The sequence below is a fragment of the Sturnus vulgaris genome, chromosome 5 (assembly GCF_052056855.1).
Source record: "Sturnus vulgaris isolate bStuVul1 chromosome 5, bStuVul1.hap1, whole genome shotgun sequence".
Lineage (NCBI taxonomy): Eukaryota > Metazoa > Chordata > Aves > Passeriformes > Sturnidae > Sturnus > Sturnus vulgaris.
In genome coordinates, this window is record NC_142247.1 from 42,350,588 (window position 1) to 42,372,398 (window position 21,811).

The window sequence follows — 21,811 nt, forward strand, 5'->3', positions numbered from 1 at the left end:
CCATTTCACAACTGTTTGGGCTACTATCCCTTGCTTGTCCTTCAAGCAGAACTTCAACACCAACTTCATCCCCATGTGTACACAATCTGTCTGTTCTCCCCACCCCCGCCACCCCAAAGGTTTCTTGCATGATCTGAGTTGGTTCCAGGAGTTCAACTGCAATACAGGAATAAACTCCTCTCATTACTGTCAAGTATATAACACGTGTTCAAGGGCTTTCTGAGGGTAGGTCTTCAGGCAGCTTACACTAGCGAAGACTCGTAGATGCAGGAAGAGATAACGTCTTCATTCTTCTGTAATTTGTTTTTTTCTTAAAATCAAGCAGAGGAAATCACATGCAAGGAATGCCACATAATGCACGGATTGCATATTTGGCCATGGAGAAGGCAGGATATGCACAAGGCAAGATACAAAACTCACCTGATCTTGCATAAATGTTATGATACAAGAATCATCATTGCAATCTCAAGTTTTTTAGCTCCAAATAAATCTAAACTTCACCTCCCAGATAATACAATGAAACAAGGGGAATCGTAGATCATCTATCAAAAGGTAAAACATTAAATAACACGTTACTCCACAATAATTGCACAACTTTTTGAAAGATGTACAATACAGTTCAAAATATTTGGAGCTCAAGGCAAGAATAATCAGACACATTCAAAGCATATATGATGAGAAAAGCCACACTAGATTATCATAATTTTATGATACCTCTAAAGTGTACGAATACCAGAAATAGTCCCTATAAAACCTAATGTTCTCCAAAAGGTTTTGCCTGCAACATAAAGTATCTTTAGTCTCTCTTCTCAACAAAGCCATCCATAAATGAAAATGAATGTTATGCTCCCATTTTGAGCTATAAAGATTTGCAAATAAAACAAAGAAAGATACATCTAAATTCATAGACTGATCTCCTTAAATTGGATTAAGCAAGCAAATAATTTTAAGTAGCTTTAATAATACTCGAGGCTACTCGTATTACACAGAATACTGTCCTTACTGGCACCAGTTTAAACAGCAGTAAGGAATAATGTTACTATGTATGTCATCTCCATAAGTAATTTTCTGAACTGGATGTAGTAGCAATGTTTCCAGTTATGGGTCAGTTGCTTAGAACATTTTGGCTACAATTCTGCACACTGTCACTACAGTTTTGAAATACAAAAGCTTCTACCAACAGCCAAAAAAAAAAAAAAAGACACTGCAATTCAGAGTTAAGAATGCTAGTAGATTCATGCATGGGCAAAAAAAACAGAAGTCAGTGAATTGCACTTTCTAGTACACAATCTCATCAGAGTTACTTAAGCATTGAATATTTTATAGAGTAGGTTGGTTGCCTTTTAATATTGCATACTTTACCGAGGTTATCAGTTGACCTGTGATGATACCATTTAAAGCTAATTGAATACTGACACAGGTGAGGACAGATGGAGAAAAATGCTTATATTTGTCCATATGAATCTATGTGTTATTTAATGAATTTCTAAAAGAACCCAAAACCACTTACTGTCTTGAGAGAAACAGAGTTCTTCTTATCTCATGTACAGAAGAAATTAATTGGGTCTGACTACAATGAGAGATAAAAGTGATTCTCTATTAGTGTGTTTTTAACGAGCATCACATACAGGGCAGATGTATCAAATTCAGCTTCATGCTCTTCATTTTACTTACCATCAATTCATATTTTACTTTTAAAGTCAGTACAAGACTGGAAAAGACACAAGAAAAGACTGAATATTGAAGAATACTTCTTAAGTCATTAGTTGTTTGTAATTTTAATGGTGTTAGACTTTAGCATATTTTTGAAGCATAAACTAGTTAGCTTTACAATGTTCAAATACTGTTAATCTTAAAAGACTGCTCATTTGAAGCCTGCACTCTCCCATTCCATTTATAAACTGCCCCTACTCCCTCACACTTGATGATGCCTTGTTTGCAGTGTCTTGGTCAGGATACAAATAGAGTGGGCTCTGCAATGAATTTGCTCTTGGAGATGGTTGTGTGCTAATCAGTCTTTCAGAACTTCCTGGAGAATTCTCCCTCCACCTTGGACTTCCCCGCTCTTCAGACATTTCCCACACAGATGGGCATGGGGAGGTAAAATTCATGGTGGATCGTGAGAGGTAGTTCTCCTGAAGACCTTCTTCTTGGAGGCATCTGTTAGAAAGCACTTCTTTTTCTTTGGAGTTTCGCCATTTCATCCTTCGATTCTGAAACCAAATTTTCACCTGTTTGCAAGTTAATGAGAGTTCATTATCATTCTTTGCTTTAAACAACTTTGCCCATAACAAGTGGCTTTTTTCTTTCCATTCTCTTAGTTTCACATTCCTTCCTTATTCATTGTACAGTAGACATCCAGTGAAGCCAGCTGACTGACATTACCTGAGGATTTTCCCATCACTGTTTACTACACCTGAAACAAATGTTCTCCTTGACTTTCACCACCTACAGTAGGTGATTACTTAGCTTAGAATTGGAAAATAGACAGCCCAACAGCTAGGGACAGAAGAGTTTCCTACAGCAACATCCTTTTAGACAGAACAGAGTTCCCAGAGAAAATTAGTATCATCACTAAGAAAACTAAGTGATATTACTGGTGGTGTGAAAGCCTCTATTAAACAGAGTCTGTAAGAATCATGACTGTCCCTTCCACGAACACCTAAAATCAGCTTGGCCATACAGCTTTGAGAAGTGCGTTGTGACACAGGACATGGGATTGAGGATTTAAAGGTGTTTTGTCTGCCTGACTACAGTTTTCCAGGAGTTGCCTAGAATCCATGTGATTTTGAGATAAAATCAACTTTTCAAAACTTTAAGTGCAACTCTTAAACACAAGCATTCGAAGGCGTTTATGAATTGCTGGGAAAAGCTTGAGGGACTACACAACAAGGAACTGGTTTTACATGAAGAGAAAAAAGGTGAAGGTGATCAATCAAATTATTCCGATTGTGTTCTCTTTTCCCTTAAACATTTGCATTTAGGTCTAGTGTTCAAATACTTGATATGAAGACAGAAGGGCTATGGTTTCAAAGGTTTGAGAATCATTGTCTTAGATGACAGGTACTGTTCCTCCAGCACAACTGGTCAGAAAATTGAAGAAGTAACCGTCATAGCAACTTCTCTTCCTTTCACGAGAGGAATAAAAACAGAGATGAGTATCATCTGCTCTGTCACGATCATGAAATTATTAATTCTTGTAGTAGTAGTTGTTATCTATGTATCATTACATTATTTTTTACAACCCAAAGCTCTCTTGAATAACATGAGCACAGAAAATAATCTTGAGGAAATAACTGTAATATTAGGAATTTGACTACACTTGGGAATTTTTTTAGGCAGCACACTGGTGAGTGCAAGTGGACATTTCCATTGAAATAGTTTTCCTGCAGATTACACTTCTGTACATCACACTGAGAAACATCACACCCTGCTTGTTTTTCTTTATTGTTGCAGTGCTTGCAACGGTGTCAGAGTATCAGGTTGCAAGGAACCACCACAGACCACCAGATCTAACCTCCTGTGCAAACTGGAGCCAACTGCAAAGACAGATCAAATTGTTGAGAGCCATTCTGAGAGCTCTGAAAATCTTCGAGATAAAGATGATGAGAGTTCTCATCACCATTCCCAGGCTTTTCTGTCCCCCAGACAGCTTCTGCACACATATATCTTTCACTCCTACTTCATGCAAAGAAACAAAATTGTACTGTCACCTCAGTATTTCAGCTGCAATCTAGAGGGCAACATCTACTCCAGCACCTTAAGAATCCCACCTGTCAGCAACTAACCATGTTCATTTTCTGCTGTTACATGCTCTCACAAACCTTTTTCCAAGTTTCTTTCAGATTTTGTGCTCTTCAAGCCAGGCACTTTTCCTTTGCTTTTATCTGCAGATAGGTGAGGCTCCCAAGATTCCAGATTGGGCTACTGCTGTTATTAATGTAGCGGTTAAATCAGAACAGCTCACTAGAGGCGTTAGACCCTCAGCTAAACTCTAAAATCTTGCAGCAAACCAACTCAGACTCATGCAAAAAATCCCATGAAATGTGAATTGGTAAGTAAAGTGGGAGTGTTTTAGAAGGGCACCCTGCAAAGTTTTTCTTCCTATGGTATCTCTCAGCTCAGAACAATCTCTTTCTTTGTGCAGTCAAGTGTCTTTCCATAGGAATGGCTGCCTCTCCTGGGGCAGAACAGTTCCAGAGGAAGTGCTGTTGACTGCCTTGTCCCTAGTTGCTTATTTGTGAGTGCAAAGAGTGTGCAGTGGAATGAAGGAATTATCTATGCTCTCATGTTTTTTCCACTGCCTTTAGAGTAGTGGGATGGAGCATAGTTCCCTACTCCAAAGATTCCATGAGGTTCTTTCAGACAGCAAAAAAAGGGAGCTGGAAATGAAATGCAGAAGTCATGTTTCTTTGTGTGAAAAATCGAACAATCAATTTTTGAATGCATACATACAAGAAATAAACCAGGAAACTGTTTAAGTATTCCCTGGTTTAAACTGCCATTGATTTACTAAGGTCTTTGCAGGTAAAAAAGCTCAGGGTTGCCCCAGCATTGTTTAGTTTTCCTCCTTTAAAATAATTTTAAAGATTTTTCTCCAAAGGGACATTACTTACCTGAGACTCCTTTAGACCAAGGTTAAGGGCCAGTTTCTTCCTATCTGTTTTACTAATATACTTCTGCTTCTGGAACATTTTCTCCAAAGTTTTCCTCTGGTCTTCAGAAAAGACAGCTCTTCTTAATATGCCTCTCCGGGATTTGGAGTTAGACTCCTGGGTCAGAAGTGGCAGCACACTTTCCTCCCCTAGTGGAAATAGAAAAGAGTTTCCCATAACATCTAGCACATATCAGAAAAATATTGAGTGCTGTTCATTATAATGCTTGCAGACTCTTGTCCCACTTTTGATTTGTTGGTATTACAAGTGTGTTGTACTGCTTCAGTTACGTTCATTAAGGATTAAATCCTTGCTTGGATTTAGAGGTGTTGTCAATAATCCAGAGTCTCCTCCTGACATGGTACAAAGGAAATCAGATGAGTTCATAGAGGAATATTAGGACAAAGCCCATGCTACTGCAAAATTCAAATACAGGCAGGGAGGAACTTCATTTTTCTTTGCCTGTCATCATCACTGAGTAAACTGCAACAACTTTTCCTATGAGTTTATTTACTCCTTGTGTGGAATGCAAAATTAGATAAAAGTGGTCTGTAATACTGATTCAAGAAGAAACTAAGAATAAAGAAACTAAGTAGGTTTTCCTCTATTTTTTTTTAACTAATGAAGGCTTTCAGAGTGAACTATTTCCTAGAAAATCCGTACTCATTCATTTTGTTATTCTTGAAACTGCAGCAATTTCTTTATTAGACATCTCAGAGAAAGACCTGGGAGGGCAGTTTTCAGTGAATCTAATCACATCCCCTTAATGCATGCCTAGAGGGAGTCCTACCCTGGAAAACAGCCTCAAAGCTGGCAACAGGACAGAGCTGCTGTGAAGAAGTGTTCACACAAAGACCACAGAAACCCCAAGATAAATCTCTCGTGTTCCTCATACCCAATAAAACCTAAAGCCATAATACTTTCCCATGCTCCCTCTCCCCTTAAAAGACATGGCATATGAGAAGCAGTCCTTGGTGAGGCTTCATGTGCTTCCAGAACTCCCAGCTTCCTCAAATACTCAGGAAGCAGGAGCAGGGACCAACTGAATCATCATCAAGCACAGCATGTGATAATTAGGGAGATGCAAGCAGGCCAGGAAACAGCTGCACTTTGGCTCAGAAGCCTGTGCCATGGCTGTACAGCCAAAGACACCTATAATCTTGCTGTAGGAGTGGCAATTTAGTTGCAAGCTGCCTTCCTGTTCTCCACCTTCTCATGTCCATGGGCCTAGATTGCCCTCCCAGATTATAGTTACAGCAGCTGCAAAGGTGTGTTACAGCTCAATTCCTACAAAGGATTTGATTTTTATATCGAAGCCAAAAAGTAAATTCCTCCTGAAAAGCAGATTCTCTAAAATACTAAACATTTTTTTTGTGAAAGTCTATCTATTCTAGTCAGCTATAATGGGGTGGGGGGGAAACTAAATACATTTTTTCAATTGATACAGTGCTCTTGAAAACACGAATTAAATCCAGATGCAGCTTCCACAAAGTATTCCTTGGGGCCACATTTCAACTTCTGTATATTATACACATGGGTATATGTATCTTTAAACACCCACAGAAAAACAAACACACATATACTGAGGATACCGTAGTATAACGATGAGAAATTGAAGTGTGTAACTGTATGTCTTGCAAAGTTGACTAAATATTTTTGTAGCCATGTGTTACTGGTTTGATATTACATACACTACCCCGCATCCTGCTTCCAGCTCGGAGCAGTAGAGGAGAGTATCAGAACCAGAGCAAGTGTATAATGATTATTCCCTGAGTTATGACTACCCCTGATTTAGAAGCCATTGCATTCTGTCAATTCTCTTCTTGAACATTTCATGTCAAGAAATCAAGATCTTTATATTTATCCCTCATAATAGTGTATGGTAAAAAATAATTATGATTTACAATATTACAGTATAAATTCCCCTTATTTTATACAGATGTATTTCAACTTTCAAAATTATACCTAAGACCAGATACAAAAATCATAACCTATTGGTTAATGTCCTGATATTTATTACACCGTGATACACAGTCAGACTTCATCCAAACCAAAATAAACAATCTGCAGAACAAAAGTCAAAATACCACAGTGGAGGTTTCCACAAAGGGCAAGCCAGGTTGATATTTCTCTGCCGACTGCAGAGCCCCCACTGCATGCTGCAATCATGCCCACGAAAGTGGGGGCAACCTGGAAGTCTTCCTTCCACAAGCAGGTGTCCTTTTTTTCTTCGCAAACTTAGTGATTTTAGGTATCTTTTTCCAGGTAGCCTCTGCGTAGTTTCTGCTGAATTGTCAGCCATTCTTAGGTTTACTGGAAGGTACAGTCTGGCAGCAGCAGAACTGGTACCTTCGCTCATCCCCACTGTGGGATGAGAGACACCAGCAAGGGAAGAGGCGTAACAGGGCTGGTCCTTGCCTCCCAGCCTCTGCTCCACAATGGAGTTGTCAGCCAAGGACAGAGGACACCAAATTATGTGACCCCTTAAAATTTGTCTTGCCTGGCTGGTTGTTAACAGTCAATCAGCAAGAAAACAACCTCCTGCTGGAGCCTCAAGGCACCAATTAATTCCTGTACAGGCAGTATGTAGGGTCCAGCTTAACACCTATATTAGACTTAATAGTGGGACATCTTTACTCTCTAAGCCACAATATGTGATGGATTTTAAAAGATTAACTAAATAAAATTTAATGATGAGTAGAATGCTCAGAAGCATTAACAAACAGCCTATGTGTCAAAAAATCTGAAACCTACCACCAAGTAGCCTAGAGAATTTCTTTAAAAATAAGCCATATTATAAAATGCACTCCAACTGTTGCACAGAAACTAAAGTTCAGTTTGTGGATGACAGGATTTTTCAGTGCAGTGGGATAGACAGACATTTATACGTTTCAACAATTCCAGCAAAATTAAATAAGTCAGTTTGCAGCTCGTCACCCTGAATATGCAGCAGAAGGTTTAGTGTTCTGCTGACATAAATGTGACCAACTATTTCCTATGTTGCTGGTTTGATTTTTGTTAAGTCTTTCCTTTGTATCCTAATGTATATTGATAAATGTTCTCTTAATCTGTGGAACAATCTTCATTTGCCTTCATAGCAGAGACCACCTTGAAGGAGCAAGTAAAAGCTTTAGTCATGGTTTCCATTTTTTCATTAGAATTCAATACATTCTGGTTAAATGGACAATTAATAGGTCACTTCCAAAATAGTAGTGTATCAGTCCTGGTTAATAAACAATCCCCACAGTCGATAATGGGCCTATGTATTCAGCAAGTCCCTGTATACACTCAGCTCATCCACTAAATCCCTTTTCAGGTAGACAGGGTTATATGGGAAGATGAGCTAGAATGAGTCTATAAAAGTCAATTTCATTCACTGCTTTATTTTTCAGTCAAGTGCTTTAAATGGTGTCCAGAAAATCTCTTGGAATGTGAGACAGGAGAAAAGACTGGCACATAGAGTATTGCTTTATGGCCATACAAAAGGGCAACTGACCCTTGCCCAGGCCTTTTCAATATGAAATGGTTCCTAAAGTTCATCTGCACAGTGAAAAATTGTGGTGAGGTCGCGTGTGGATGAGTAAAGTGAAAGTGGTGATTGGTCATGGTGCTGTCAGCCATTGTGGGAGAGCCGAGGCCATGTAAAACGCTCTGTGGGAAAGTGTCAGCCCCCTAAAGAGGTGCTCAGAAACTTGCAGCTCATTAAACTGCCAGCATTTGCTGCCTCACTTGTCAAGAATCATTCAGCTTAGCAACTGCCCTTCTAAAACATTCATAAAAAGCATGCACTTTAGTCAGGAATGGTTTGAATGCAACTGTGATAAAAAAGTATATGCCAGAGCATGTATAAGCTCCAATTTTCATTTGGATTTGAAAAGCAATTTGTGCCTTTTTTTCTGTTTTGAAGAAAAAGGAAATGCTGCTTCTGTTTGCATTCAAAAGCACAAAATCATGACTGTCCATTCTTCAACTATAGCATGCAATCTTCCCAATCAAGGTTAAATTTAGTTTTGGAGTAAATGGAAGTGTGTTCCAGTTCTTAATCCTTAATGGATAGTGTACACTGGTCATAATTCTCTTCAACATACTTCAATTTTTTACACGATTAAAAAAGAGAAACAAATTAAACATGTGCACACATTTGACTGCTACAAAAAGAATGATTGTTGTATTTAAATAAAGCTAAGCCTTCCTGAATCATAATTTATCCCTAACAAAATTAAAATGCAGCACACATTTTACGATCCTCCAGCTCTTTTCCTATTTGCAAATGTTTATTGACACTGATTTTTAAAAGAGTTACTGATTTTAAAGAATTGTTTCTAGCAAACTGAAAACAAGGCACTTTTCTAGGTTAGCTCTGTCTGGGTGTCTCAATGCAATTAGAAACCTCTTACAATTGCTCAGTGTACTTAAGTTTGATAAATCTTTGGAAACCCTCTGAATAGGATTGCTGTGATTTTACTAAGGAATTAGCTGCTGCCATTGCATCACCAATTAGTTTTCCAGAACACATTAAATCCTGCTGCTTTGGTTTACAGAATAACTCAAGCATTACTGATGAAGCATAAAAACTTACTTGAAAAAGCAGTGGGGGATGCAGGGTGCTGACAGGACCCACCGCAGCATGCTGAGTAGAATGGCGGGGCTCGGAGAAAAAAGTGTTTGGAAAGAGCTGCAAAGAAAGCATAGATCTAATTGATTATCCATTGAGTTTAGGTGATATTCATAACAACAGTCCTCCAAAAAGTCAGTGTGTAATGTCCTGCCCCACAAGTTCTTTTTCCTTTTTTCAAGATGGTGATATTTTTAAGGCAAACAATGATAAACCAACCAAATGCTCTTTAATTTAGCAGGTTTATTTTACATGTGTAGCTCAGCTATAATATGCAAAACTCTCCCCATATTTATATGAATGAAACTCTGCTGACTAGAAATTTTCTTCTGTAATTGTTGTAATTATGGGAGTTTTCCTAAATACTGGCATTGAACACATTGTTTCAATAATATGTTGTTGAAATAATGAATGTAATGAATCTGAAAGTTATTTAAAATAACTCTAGTAACCATGTCATCTTAGAAAAAAAAATCAGCTGGTACTCCAATACTGTTAACAGTACTCAAACCAATAATGCCCTCAACAAGAAACCTTTATGAATAAAATTCATAAAATGCCATGAGATGAAATAGCTGAGCTTTACAGGCACATACTACAGGGCCTGATTCTGCTATTCTGTCAACTTAGTCTTGCTGGAAAAGTGGTCTAAATTGAAATAAACCACTTGCTGAAGGTTCTGCTTGATACAACAAAAGATCTGCAAAATCAACTCACAGAATTAGGTAATATTCGGTAAATTTTTTTACTGATTTTTTTTTTTAAATCAAAATCTCTCATTTAAAAAGTGCTTCCAAATAAGGGAAAGGTCTTCATGATCTATTTATCCCTTTTTTTTTTTCTATAAGGCTCATGGGCTTTTCCATTAATTACCTATCAATTTTTGCTTGTACTAGTCAACTCTGAAACCTGGAATATTTTTTTGTTTTGAAAAAAGATACATTATGCTTGCTAGAACTGTACACTTGTAAAATGTCATCAGCATCAAAACATCTATGTCACTTTCATTTTTGGTTTAGGCAGAAAATAAGTGGCTTTAGAGCCTGTACTGTAGTTGTCCGAATCTCCAGAAAGAACCCATTAAGTAGAAAAAAAAAAAAGTAACTGCACACTTATATTTAAAAAAAAATGAAGAAATCAACAATCAGAAAGAAAGGTAAATAGACACATGTATCCAAGCCACGTGGCTAATTTTTAAAAGTTTTTCAACTGGAATTAAAAATAAAGATCACTCAAAATTAGGTTTCTGAGTACATATTAGGACCTCAAAGTAAGTTTTCTGACCCTTAAATCTGCTGTTATCCTAGAGCAAAAAAACTATTGCTGTAAAAGTCTAAGTCTAAACATTTGTCAAGTATTAACTTGCAATTGCTGATTAATAAGCATTTTGCTGGTACAGCTTTCTATTGAAATTTTGATGTTTCTAACGGAATAAAATTAATTGCCTGGTTTTGAGGCATATACTTGCAAAACATTTACAGAAAAGAATTATTTACATCAGGCATTAGTATTCTAAAGCTTCTTTTCCACACCATCAAGACCATCAAATGTGGAACCATGTCCTTAGAAACTTAGAACAGTCAAGAACATGCAGCCAAATACTACCCTATCCCATGTATCCAAAGGGTTGCAATGCAACTGGTGAAGTGTGTAAGCTGGAAAGGATTTGACTAACTCAAGAAGCACAGGAGCTGTAGAAAACAAATATCAGCCAACGTCCTGGACATAAGAGCTCATCATCAACAGCATGTTTTATCCCCTGGAACTCCCTGACTCCAGGTGAAGGAGCTTTTCCTCCCTTCCTTAGGAGGCACATTCCTCCTGCTTTTATCAAATTTCCCTTACAGTCAGGTAAAACTCTCCACTTCTGAAAATATAACTTAGAATACAGAAGATGCCACACTCCATTCCTTTGCTTTCTCTGAAATGTCTTAGATATTCCTTGGCTGCCATAATGTCCTATTCCCTCCAATCATTGCTCCAGCACATTATTCATGCCATGTAATTTTTGTCAGACATGTCCTGTCCTCGATATTCCCTCTTGTGGTTTCTTAACTCTGTCCAGTTCCTTGCTCTGTTTTGATAATGTAGGGTTCATAATGGTATGTGATAAAAGCAGAACACACCTGGATAACTCAGAATTGAACAAGCTATTGATTTAGACAGACCACGTGCTCCTGCAAGTAACAACAGGAATAGGAAAGGGCAGTTTTCTCCATTCAGTACATTTCTCAACAAGTAAGCTGCAAGCATAAAGTCTGAAGATGGATAAGAGTAAAAACTTAAGTTGAAGTCGTTGCTTAAGCAAACTCCAACGACCAATATATTTCAATGGAAGTTGCTGACATTGATTTAATACACTAGCACAGTATCACGATGCAAACAGAAGAGACTTTGACCCTAATTCAAGTTGATGGAAATCATGAGTCTGGCTTTCCTGGGCATTTTACTTAATTCTTTCAACCATCTGCTGCTTTTTCTGCCTGCAAGGCACGTATCTCTTTGAAGCAGAATATTTGCTTAAGAAATAAGATGCAGGTGATATCCTCCCATAACTCTGAACAAAGAGGTTCCTGATCACTTCTCAAGGTTCAGTTTAGATACCGTGGAATAAACAGTGCCATGATGTCTCTCTATGCCTATAGCCAACATGTATGACCAGTTCATAACGTTGTTGATCAAGAGACCTAAAGCAAACACATTGCTGTTCACATAACGCTGAAAATTGCTGAGACGTCAGAATATTAATTCTGCCATTTTTTGGCCAGAATGAAGTACACAGTAACCAAAAGGCAGCTGTTTCCCCAAAGATGTATAGAAACTTAAAACAGGGGCCAAATCCTAATAATTTGTATTCAGAACACATTCTCATTTCATAAAAACAAAGACTGAGTGGAACTAAGCGTTTCAAAAAGTCAGTCTTTACAGGTTTAGCTTCACAAGTATCGAAGTATGATATACATGCCTTTTGGCATTCCAAAAACTGTACCATAAGCCTTAAAAGAAAATTTATTGGATTATAGATACAAAAGTATTAATTACCTAGGGTCTTTTTCACAAAACAAATTATTTTGACATTGACGCTGTATGCAAAATTTTAATAATAATGTTCACTATATTTACCTTTGAGAATAAAAGTTGTTTTATACACAGTAAAATAAGTGTACTAAATGTGTAAATGGACCTCAAGCTTATCTAGTGCTAAAACTCAGAAAACAGTTCAGATACTGATATTTTAAAATACACTGCCTGCTCTGAAAATATTCTAAATTCAACAGCCCTTCCATTATAAAAAGTCGTAATGACAATGGGATCAGAAGTTTTCCTTCTAACTATGCATCATTTTGAGAGTAAGGTTCCTAAATGCAGTCCAGTTCAGTTATGCAACTTTGAAAATGGCTTATTATTAAGGATACTGTTTACTCTTCCTAATTCTACTGTTGTGAAATAACTCAGTAAAGACTGTAGCCTATCAGTCATCAGGAAAGTGGGAAGGGATGAAGGAAAAATTATTATTGAGGGAAAGTGAAACTGATGGTAAACTTCCGGTATGACCCATACAGGCTCCTTCACTGTACATGCTGCTAGTCTGTTGGGGGGTTTCAAAGGTAACTGAAAAAAATGTGGTATCAACCTGTGAAAACAGCTGGAACACCTCCAAAAAAATTATTCTGAAAACTGCCTAGAGCCAGCTAACAAAACTAATAACAGGACCAGAGGGACCCCAAGCTGCATGAACACTTTAACTCTCCAAGTATTGCTAAGTCCACAAGAACTGCTTTCCACTGTGATGCCTAGGTTCCAGCCCTGGCAGGAAACTTAAATATATTTATCAGTAAAATTATCACATTTCATCTGAGAACCATAGATGGTTTGCCCATAACATGGGCACAACTGCAGTTTCCTACCTACATCCCTTCTTGTCCATGTTTAAAGCAGGCTTTTGCAAAGCTGCAGGGAAGTTTCATGTCATGAAGAGCTCCCTGAAAACAGTCCAGCAGCAGCTCTGCCTGCTTAGTGATCCAGCTTCTGCTCCTGAACCACAAGCTCTGGACCTCGTGATGAGTCATGGCTCTTTCCCTAGCAGTTACTGTCTTTAGAGTGCAGTCTTTTAGCAGCAGTTGTGCACCCCCAAAGCATTTCAACCAGCTGAAGAGGAGCCTCCAGCTCCAAGAACAAAGCAGCAGCCACTGCCATATCGCAGCCAAAAGCGACTGCCACCGCATGGAACTGGAAAACCTTCCTACAAGAGCCTGTGGTGCAGGACCCCTAAGAACTGGTGGCTTTCCTGCACTCCCAAAATTACCATTTGCCTCCTATTTATTCCTGTGAAACACAACCATATGAATGTCCTAAGGAAGTCAAGCCAAAAGGGCAAAGCAGAGTAGCATCCACCGACTGGTTTTTAAAAATTGATACAAACATTCACAGAAAGGGTTTTAAAGTTCTAAATACACACACACACACACATATCTATATATAAATCTACACAAAACGTGGATGCAAGAAGTGGACTTCCATTTTTATGACGGGTGATGGTGGGGCTTTCAGAAATTTGCAGATGGGCTTGAAATGTGCTAACAGCACAATCATCACTTACATCTACAGCAATGTAATGGCCAAGAGCATCACACTGCAGATGATCTGAAACCACATTAATCACTGTCAGTTTTCAGAGGCATCATTCACATGCCTAATAGTTATGTTGCAATTTGTTGTACATGATTTCTACCACCTAAGGAAATACACCAGCCTGAGGCTGGAGACAATACATGGTCAGATCTCACCTCTACAACCCAAAGCAGCAACCAAACTCCACAATGCTTGCCAAAGACTCCATGGGTACCCTGGTGTCAGGAGTAAAACTGACTTCTACCTTCTCCATGCCTCATACACAGCCTTGCTATTGAGAAGATGGAAATCTACCCATGGATTTACCAGCTTTTTTTCTGACTTTGTGCTTCCTCAAGATGCCCATGTACTAGTGTGCCTCAGCACTTTACGATTACCAGTTCTTGTCAAAATGAGCATCACTGTCAGTTCTATCTAAAAGTTCAGTGTCTTGCCTGAGTTCCTTGTCTGGGCCTCCTGTACAGTCAATCAGAAGAGGTAAGTAGCTCTACAGAACAAGTCATCACCTTAAAACACACAGAAGGTGTCTCATCCTCTGGAGGCATCTCTCTGTATTGACTACAGATTAGACAAGACGCCTACTTTTTATTAAACATCTGAATTACTGTGACATTATTCTTATCCTTCATAGGTAATATCAAAAGAATACTATCATCTGTACAGCCATAAAGACTCTAAAAATATAAAAATTCTGCTAGAAAGTCATTAGTTATTTTCTTTCATTTTCAACATACTACCATTTCTTTAGAAATTATTTCCTCAAGCATGGAAAAACTAGGATCAGCTGCTGCAAGAGGACATTTCATTGGTTTTTCATTGTTGCAGTCCTAATTCAAAATCTTATAAGAGACGAAAATGCACCATTTAGTGCATCAGTATGCACTGATTAGCCAAAAATTTTTACCTGGAGCAGTCCTTACTTGTTGCTAGTACTGCTAGCTCCAAATAGACAAGTCACAAGATAGTAAGGTGAAATTTGAGATATTCACATAGTCACAAGGAGGTAACATTCTCAACACACATTCAGAATACCTCGAGAGAATTATGTGCTACAACTGCAGACAAAAGCAGCCTCTCATGAAAAATTTTCATAAGCTTTTCAGCACAAAGCAAAGGCCACTTCTGCAAAGTGACAAGTCACCTCAAAGAAACAACAGTCCAGGTTACTGAAAATATTTAGACACATAATTTTATAAATATCAGGGTCTACATACCTGACATTTGAAACAGTCTCCTACTGCTTTACATACCCGCAGTTGTTTTCATTAAAAAAAAACAACACCTCCCCTTTCTGCTGTAGGGTCATGAGGGATCACGAAAGTACCATGTAAAACATCAGTTATTTTGGAAAGTTGCTTTATAAAAGAACGCAAAACACCTTCAGAGGGCAATGGAAGCAAAGAACTTGCCTTTCAAAATTTAAGAGAATTTCTTAACAGAAAAAAAAAAAAGATACAGTACAATAAAACCTGAAATCTGCATTTGAGTTTGCCAATGAGATTAATCCTTACCACAGTCATGTTTTTTCTAAAATCATGAGCAATATACTACAGGATTTCAGAAGACCAGCTCTTTCTGCTGTAGAAAATACATTTTACAGAAGTTAATTCAGTAACTGTAGGCATGACTGATTCCATGGCTTCCCCTCAGTCAATTTTTTTTCTACAAACTCCACCACTTGTCTTCCTAGTGCAGCTCTGAGATCTCCTGGCAGTACCCAAATCTTGCCAAGGACCAAACTCGGGATCCTCTTCCTTCTAAGAGACAGCACTGCAAGAGTAGCCAAAGGAAGGAGCAGTGTCCAGCCAATGCTCATATTCCTCACTGAGCACAGACTGCCAGACTAGCGGCTGGCACTAGTCTAGCTCTGGCAACCTCACAATGAGGACAACAGTTTGTCCTTTAAAAGCCATTTTGCAGCCACTCTTAAGATATGCTGGGCATTCCAGACCAATTCTATTAAATGGCTCACAAAGTTAACTGGAAACAGGAAACGTGCTGGACAGAGTCTGTGATTTCTAATACTTACAAAAACTTCTTTGCTTCCAAAGAGAAATTTTCTAAACAATTACAGTGTCTCAGTGCTCCTGGCAATCAGGGAATAACAAAAGATGCCAAATAGATCTCCCCACCTTAAAGAAGTTTTCTATCATCAGAAAACACCAACAAAATAAGAAAATCATAACACTTCTCAGTCAACTTGTTGCCCGAGTTAGAGGGAGTCAAGACAAAATATTAGGCTCTTTCCTGTCTTTTATTTTACTGAAAGATAGAGTTACACGTTGTTTGAGGACACACCCCGGCTGCCAGTTGGCTTGAAATCAATAATTAAAAAGCATTAATTCACTAAGAAGAGGTCCAAAATGAAAGAAAAAATATCACTTAAATTTCAGTAATTTAACTACCTCCTGCATGACACAAGACACATCATTAACTATGAGAAATATGTTTGATTCAAGTATTACAGGATAGAACTGTTGTCATCACCTGAAAAGGAAAAAACTGACATAATTTTCCAGAGACTTAGCCTGCAAAAGGAGTGGTTTAATTTCCTTGCAATGCTACCAGTTTTCTGTATTATCTTAGGAAAGTCACCTCATTTCTTTTTGCTCCAGCTTCTCCTCTACACAGTAGAAATCTCTCCTATCTCGCTGGCACATTGTGATTATAACGGCATCAAAATGTAAAGTACCCAAATGTTACAGAAAGAAAAGATGTCTATAGCACATATGTATCTGGATATGTATAAAGTACGTCTATAGATGCTTACTGTAAGTCCAATTTAAACTTACTACGTAGTTCTTCTGATTTCTTTTGTGTTTCATGTGCTGTCTTTCATTCTGCTCTATTGTATTCTGATGCTTTAGGCAAAAATCCCCTAAGATAATTCCATTGTAAAACCTGCTGAGAAATTTATCTCACTCTTTGTTTTGTTGCATTTTTCAATCTCCCTTCTCTGTTAATCTATAAAAATACCAAAATTAAAGCAGAAAGCCAGATTCTTTCCACATGACTATATTCAGGTTGTAAAGCACTGCCAGCCTCCTCAGGGAAAATTACTTAAGAAGAGCAGAGATATTCAGAAAAATTATTTCAGGTAGCAGAGTTACTTTGCATTTCCCAAGGAGGTCATGCACCTCTAGTGTCAGCCAATACTTCCGAAAACTAAGCCATGAGGAAATACGTGGAGTGGACCTCTTTACAGCACCTGTGCTACAAGACATAGCATCTCAGCATGGTCTGGACAATTTTTATGTGTCAGAAAACACTGAAGAAAACTGTCAAGTCTTCTAATTTATCCAGAAGGTAACAGCAGGTTTGGAGTCAAGGGACTAAAACCCAAATTAGCAAGAAGAAATTGAGGACAGCACACAGCAAAGGGCCTTCAAGCAAAGTGCAAGAAAGCCTGTGGGAATTCCAAGCCAGTATAAATTGGCATACCACTACAGAAGGCTCGTGAGTCTATTGTACAGCAGTAATGCTCCTTCTGCTTTTCCTTCCTAAGTTTATGTAACATGCACTTTGTTCATGTTCTTCTTAAATTAAACCAAATTATTTTCAAACACCTATGATGATTATTTTTTTAAAAAGGCATGTAATGATGGAAAGTGATTATTTAAATTGTTACAGACAACAAATGCATTTATTTCTACTATGCTTATTAGATTATGTAATATTTAGGGTGTGACACTTCCTGAGTACTTGTTCAGCTTTTTATTCACAATAATTTTGTAGGAGATATATGTAAAATACACATGCAGACAAGCACTTAAAATAGTCCAACTAAAACTTTGAAACCTGTAAATTACAGGAAGGAAACTTGCTGATACAACTCAGTTGCTGAGGATTTACAAAAGGAAAAATTACCATGACCAGACAGGCCAGATCAAGAATGCCATCCCACCTGGCTTCCCTTGCCACCATGATAAAGTGTTTTCCAATTTACAGAAAGAATACAGGATTTACATTTCTTAGCACTTTTATGGAGTGTTAAAAGGTACCCTAAAATGGAGTACTTTCTTCATGCCTTTCCTTTGTAGGTACCATGGATACATATAAAAAGGTTCAGCTTATTCAGTTCAGCCCCTGGTGTGATTTTGCACTTCCTTCTTTTTGAGAACTTTTGGTGACCTCGCCAAAATTTGGGACTACATGAGTAATATAGATTACTGTTACCAAAAAGTCTGATATTTTTTCAATTCCCTTTATTTTTTAATTAAAAAAGAAAACTTGGCTTATGCCAAGCAAGTTTATTAGGGGACTTTTAGTCTCTGCATGATTTATAAAGCACTTGCTAGTTCAGAAAGGTTTTTTGGAAAAAGCTTGCTTTATCATTTTCAATAATCTTATTAAAGACTCTGAAAAAGATTTTCCAAAATGCCATGTGATTTGAGGATTCCAAATATGAATTTATCCTTAAAAAAAGTCAGGAATTTAAAAACCCCTAACTAGCATAAATTCCTCAGTTAAAATATCTTCACTATTCCCTGAAGACTAAAATTTTGTTCTGCCAAAATGCTCCTTTGCTCTATTACTGTATAAACAAGAAACATTACACATACCTGACCACCCCAGCCCTACTCACAAATGCAGTGTCTGGTCTGAACAGTTTCCTCAGGATACGCCTATACTAGAGACAAGAGACTCCTTAGAAACCACAAACTGGCTCAGCAAGACAGTTCCAATCTAATTCAAATTTATGAACGTTGACACAACTAAGCGTCCTCATCACTTTAAGACATACAAGTCAGATCAAACCAACAGATCCCTGTTAGAATATAAAAGTCATTGTCACAAGCGTACAGTCACAGGAAAATTTTCTTCTGGGTGCACAACGAATGAAGAAACACTAGTATTTCTCCCTGCTCAAATCTAAGAGCCGTTTGCCAAGATCTGTGGGAGCTGTGGAATCAGAAGCAGCATACTGGACTCCACTAGGCAGACCTACCACACTAATATCACACCTATGGGTCATTCAAAAGAAGAAATAATCCTGGAAGCAAGAAGCATTTGCAAAACTTGACATTCAGAAACCTCTGTAGCAATTTACTTGTAGTTTTTTAAAACAAACAAACAAAAACTCAGACAAACAAACTAACAACAACAAATTAAATCCAACAAAATACCTTTACCTCTCGCAAATAAGCGTGCTGGGGCATCTGCTATTTCTCTTCACAAATAAATATAGCATTTTCTCTAGAACTTTTTTTCAGGGTAAGGGCAAATGGCAGGCAGGGATAATATTCATCGAATTGCAGGAAGATGATACTTGTCCTGTTCCCTGGCCTAGGCTATAGTTAGTTAAAAAAACCATTTTTAAGTAACTGATATGCTTAAGATAACACTTACCTTAGAGGTCAGGAACATTTAGAAACACTGATGTACACTTTGACTCTCTCCTGCCTACCTTTGAAGTACATCATGCTAAAGGATCAAATACTGCTTTGGATTTTGAAGAACAGTTTGCAGGATTTAATTGAAATAAAATTATGTTTGAAAAGAAAATAATTACTTCTGTTTTCAAAACAAGCCTTTTAGTTTCACATCTCAAAGACAATTGAATAAACACAATTCTGCTTGTCTGATTTTCATTTTAAACACATTTAGAACTGCGTGACCATGAATATTTTTTTTTAAAATACCACATAATACTGGAATAAATCTACGCATTCTAACAGAAAATCAAAATACAATATAGATAACGGGTCTAATAGCGAATTTAACGTATTGACTACAACTTCAATCAGTTCATGACTAACAGAAGCACGCATTTCTTAAAATATGTTGCTCGTGCCCAGACAAAATGTATTTATACGAAAATCCGCACATTCAAGAAACAGAATGGGTTTGGTAAACCTGTTTGTTTCCACTTCCATGGCACGGGCTCCTGCGGGCCCCCGGCGGCCGCGAGCTGGTCTCCACTGCCCGGCAGGGCGCTGGCTCTCAGTGTTACACTGGGCCGAACGGCTGATAATGCACCTTTACACCGCTTGGAAACTGTTTTTCCCCCCACCCCCCGTCCCTGGTCTTGTCAGAACTTCCAGAAAATTGCCTGTTTACATGGCTATACTCTCCTTTTGGCAGGAGAAGCCGGGTTCTCTACGCCTTGCTGTCCCACAAGGCAGGGCACGTGGAGACAGGGGCTGCTGCCTCCGGCTATCGCTACTTAGGAGGGTGGGACCGCTCGCCTTCTTCCCAAAACTTGGAATTTCGGACTCTGCCGGAGCGCCTGTCGGCGGCGAAGCTTTTACCACCCCCTGAGGCTGCGGGACGTCAAGACCTGGAAAAACTGCGATTAGGGGTGTTTAACAGCACCCGACGCGGCTATCACGGGGCTCTGCCGCGCTCTCTGCACCCACAGGTGCGCCGGCCGGCCGCACTCGGCAGCCAGCACCGCCGGCCCCCGCCCGCTCCTCGGCGTCCCGCTGCCAAGCGGTAGGGCGAGGCCTTCGGCCGGAGCCCCGGGGACAGCCGCTGCAGCACGGCACCCAGCGGGGCTCGGCGTCCCGCCGCCGCCTGTGGGCTCCTCGGAGCGACCGCGCCTCTCCAGCCGCCATCTCCGCCGTGCGGAGCGCGGGGCCGAGCCCTCGGAAAGCCCCTCAGTCCCGTCTCCCCGGCGGCGGGACGCGGGAAGGGGCCGGCGCTCACCTGTGGCTGCCGGCGGGAAGATGCCACCTCTCTCCGCCGCCGCGGCCCGCGCTGGCGGGCGGCTGCCGTCCGCCGTAGAGGGGTTAAGCACTTGGAAAGCCCATCTTGCCGGGAAGGGACCCCTTGAGGGGTTGATTTGTTCCGCTGCGGGGCACAGCTTGAGGGGCACGGGGTTGGCGGGGAAGGGACGGAGCTGGGCAGGGCTCGGCGCTCCGGCCCGCAGCAAGTTCTCGATGAGGAAACTTTTGCCCAGGTTGCCGAAACCCGGCGCCGCCGGCAGGTTGAGCAGAGCCGAGGAGCCCACCAGGTCCCAGTAAAGGGCGCTGGGCAGCATAGCGAGGGCTTCTACCCTCCTCGCCCTGCCCTACCCAGCCCAGCCCGGCCGTCGCGGCCCCTCACTGGGCTGGGACGGGGAGCCGGGCGATGGGGCCGGGCGGGCTGGCGGGGCGGCTCCCCGAAGGCTGTGGGGAGCGGAGCGGAGAGCTCGGCGACGCTGTCCGTGGAGACGCGGAGCCTCTCCGCCGGGCTGGAAGGTGTGTCCAAGCGCATTCATTATGTCAGCCGGGGACGAGGAGTGATGGACGCGGCCAACAATGCCGCCTTGCCCAGCAGCCCCCCGGGGCGGGGGCAAGGCGGGGAGCCGGGGTGGCTGTCCCGCCGTGCCCGCCCCGACATGGCGGCGGGTCGCGCCGGCCGCCCTGGGGTCCACCTGTGCGAGGGGCGGCAGGGGAAGGGAAAGGCCGCTGGCCTCCGTCCCGGCGGGGAAGAGGCTCCGGTGTTGGCCGCGGAGAGATCATGTCGACCTAATGATCCCATGAGGTAATGAGAAGATAGTCATTAGCTCACTCCCCCTGGGCATTTTTATCTGCCTTTTTTTTCCCCCCTTAGTTAACCACACACAGCATTCACGCTAGATTTTCAACATTTGTCTTAATAAATCTGATTAAGATCAGCTCGGTACTGTTAATCATGTTTTTCTCGAGATGTTGGACGAAGCTTTGCGTGGGCATAAACATTCTTTGTCTGGAATAACTTAGTCCATTTCCACTTCCTTGCATGTATTCTTCTTTATTTACTTACAAATCATGTAATGTGGCAAAGATGTCTCATTTTGCAATTCAAACATGCGTGCAAAAAATTAAAAGTGGATGCTGTTCCAAAGTCCTGAAAGCACCTCCCTGTTTTGCAGAGAAATCCTATTATTTCAAAGCAGCTGTTCACCAGTCTAATTTCCTGCAAAATCCTCTGAAGGAGGTGCAAC

General features: G+C 40.1%; 1 protein-coding gene and 1 long non-coding RNA gene across 7 annotated transcripts in view; one reads left to right on the forward strand and one right to left on the reverse strand.

The window, feature by feature from the left end:
• Positions 1-1,576: 1,576 nt before the first annotated feature.
• DBX2 (developing brain homeobox 2) lies at positions 1,577-21,253 on the reverse strand. The gene is made up of 4 exons (XM_014871196.2): positions 20,551-21,253; positions 9,235-9,330; positions 4,617-4,804; positions 1,577-2,231 (listed from the first exon to the last, which is right to left on the reverse strand). Exons 1-4 carry the CDS (start codon positions 20,882-20,884, stop codon positions 1,908-1,910), a joined length of 942 nt encoding a protein of 313 aa, XP_014726682.1. The 5' UTR covers positions 20,885-21,253; the 3' UTR covers positions 1,577-1,907.
• The window catches only part of LOC148223678 (uncharacterized), a 43,288-nt gene continuing 42,713 nt past the window's right edge, over positions 21,237-21,811 (forward strand). For 5 of the 6 annotated variants that reach the window (XR_015803937.1, XR_015803938.1, XR_015803936.1 and 2 more), the window contains exon 1: positions 21,237-21,369. This is a non-coding gene — a long non-coding RNA (uncharacterized LOC148223678). The remainder of the gene's footprint in view (positions 21,370-21,811) is intronic. The other variant, XR_015803940.1, reaches the window with a different exon arrangement.

Coding starts and splice junctions, on each gene's coding strand:
- DBX2 (XM_014871196.2), bottom strand. CDS start 20,884: ATGCTGCCCAGCGCCCTTTACTGGGACCTGGTGGGCTCCTCGGCTCTG. Junction 9,331..20,550: donor CTTCCCGCCGGCAGCCACAG/GTGAGCGCCGGC, acceptor CTTTCTTTGCAG/CTCTTTCCAAACACTTTTTT. Junction 4,805..9,234: donor ATCCCCCACTGCTTTTTCAA/GTAAGTTTTTAT, acceptor TATTTCCACTAG/GGGAGGAAAGTGTGCTGCCA.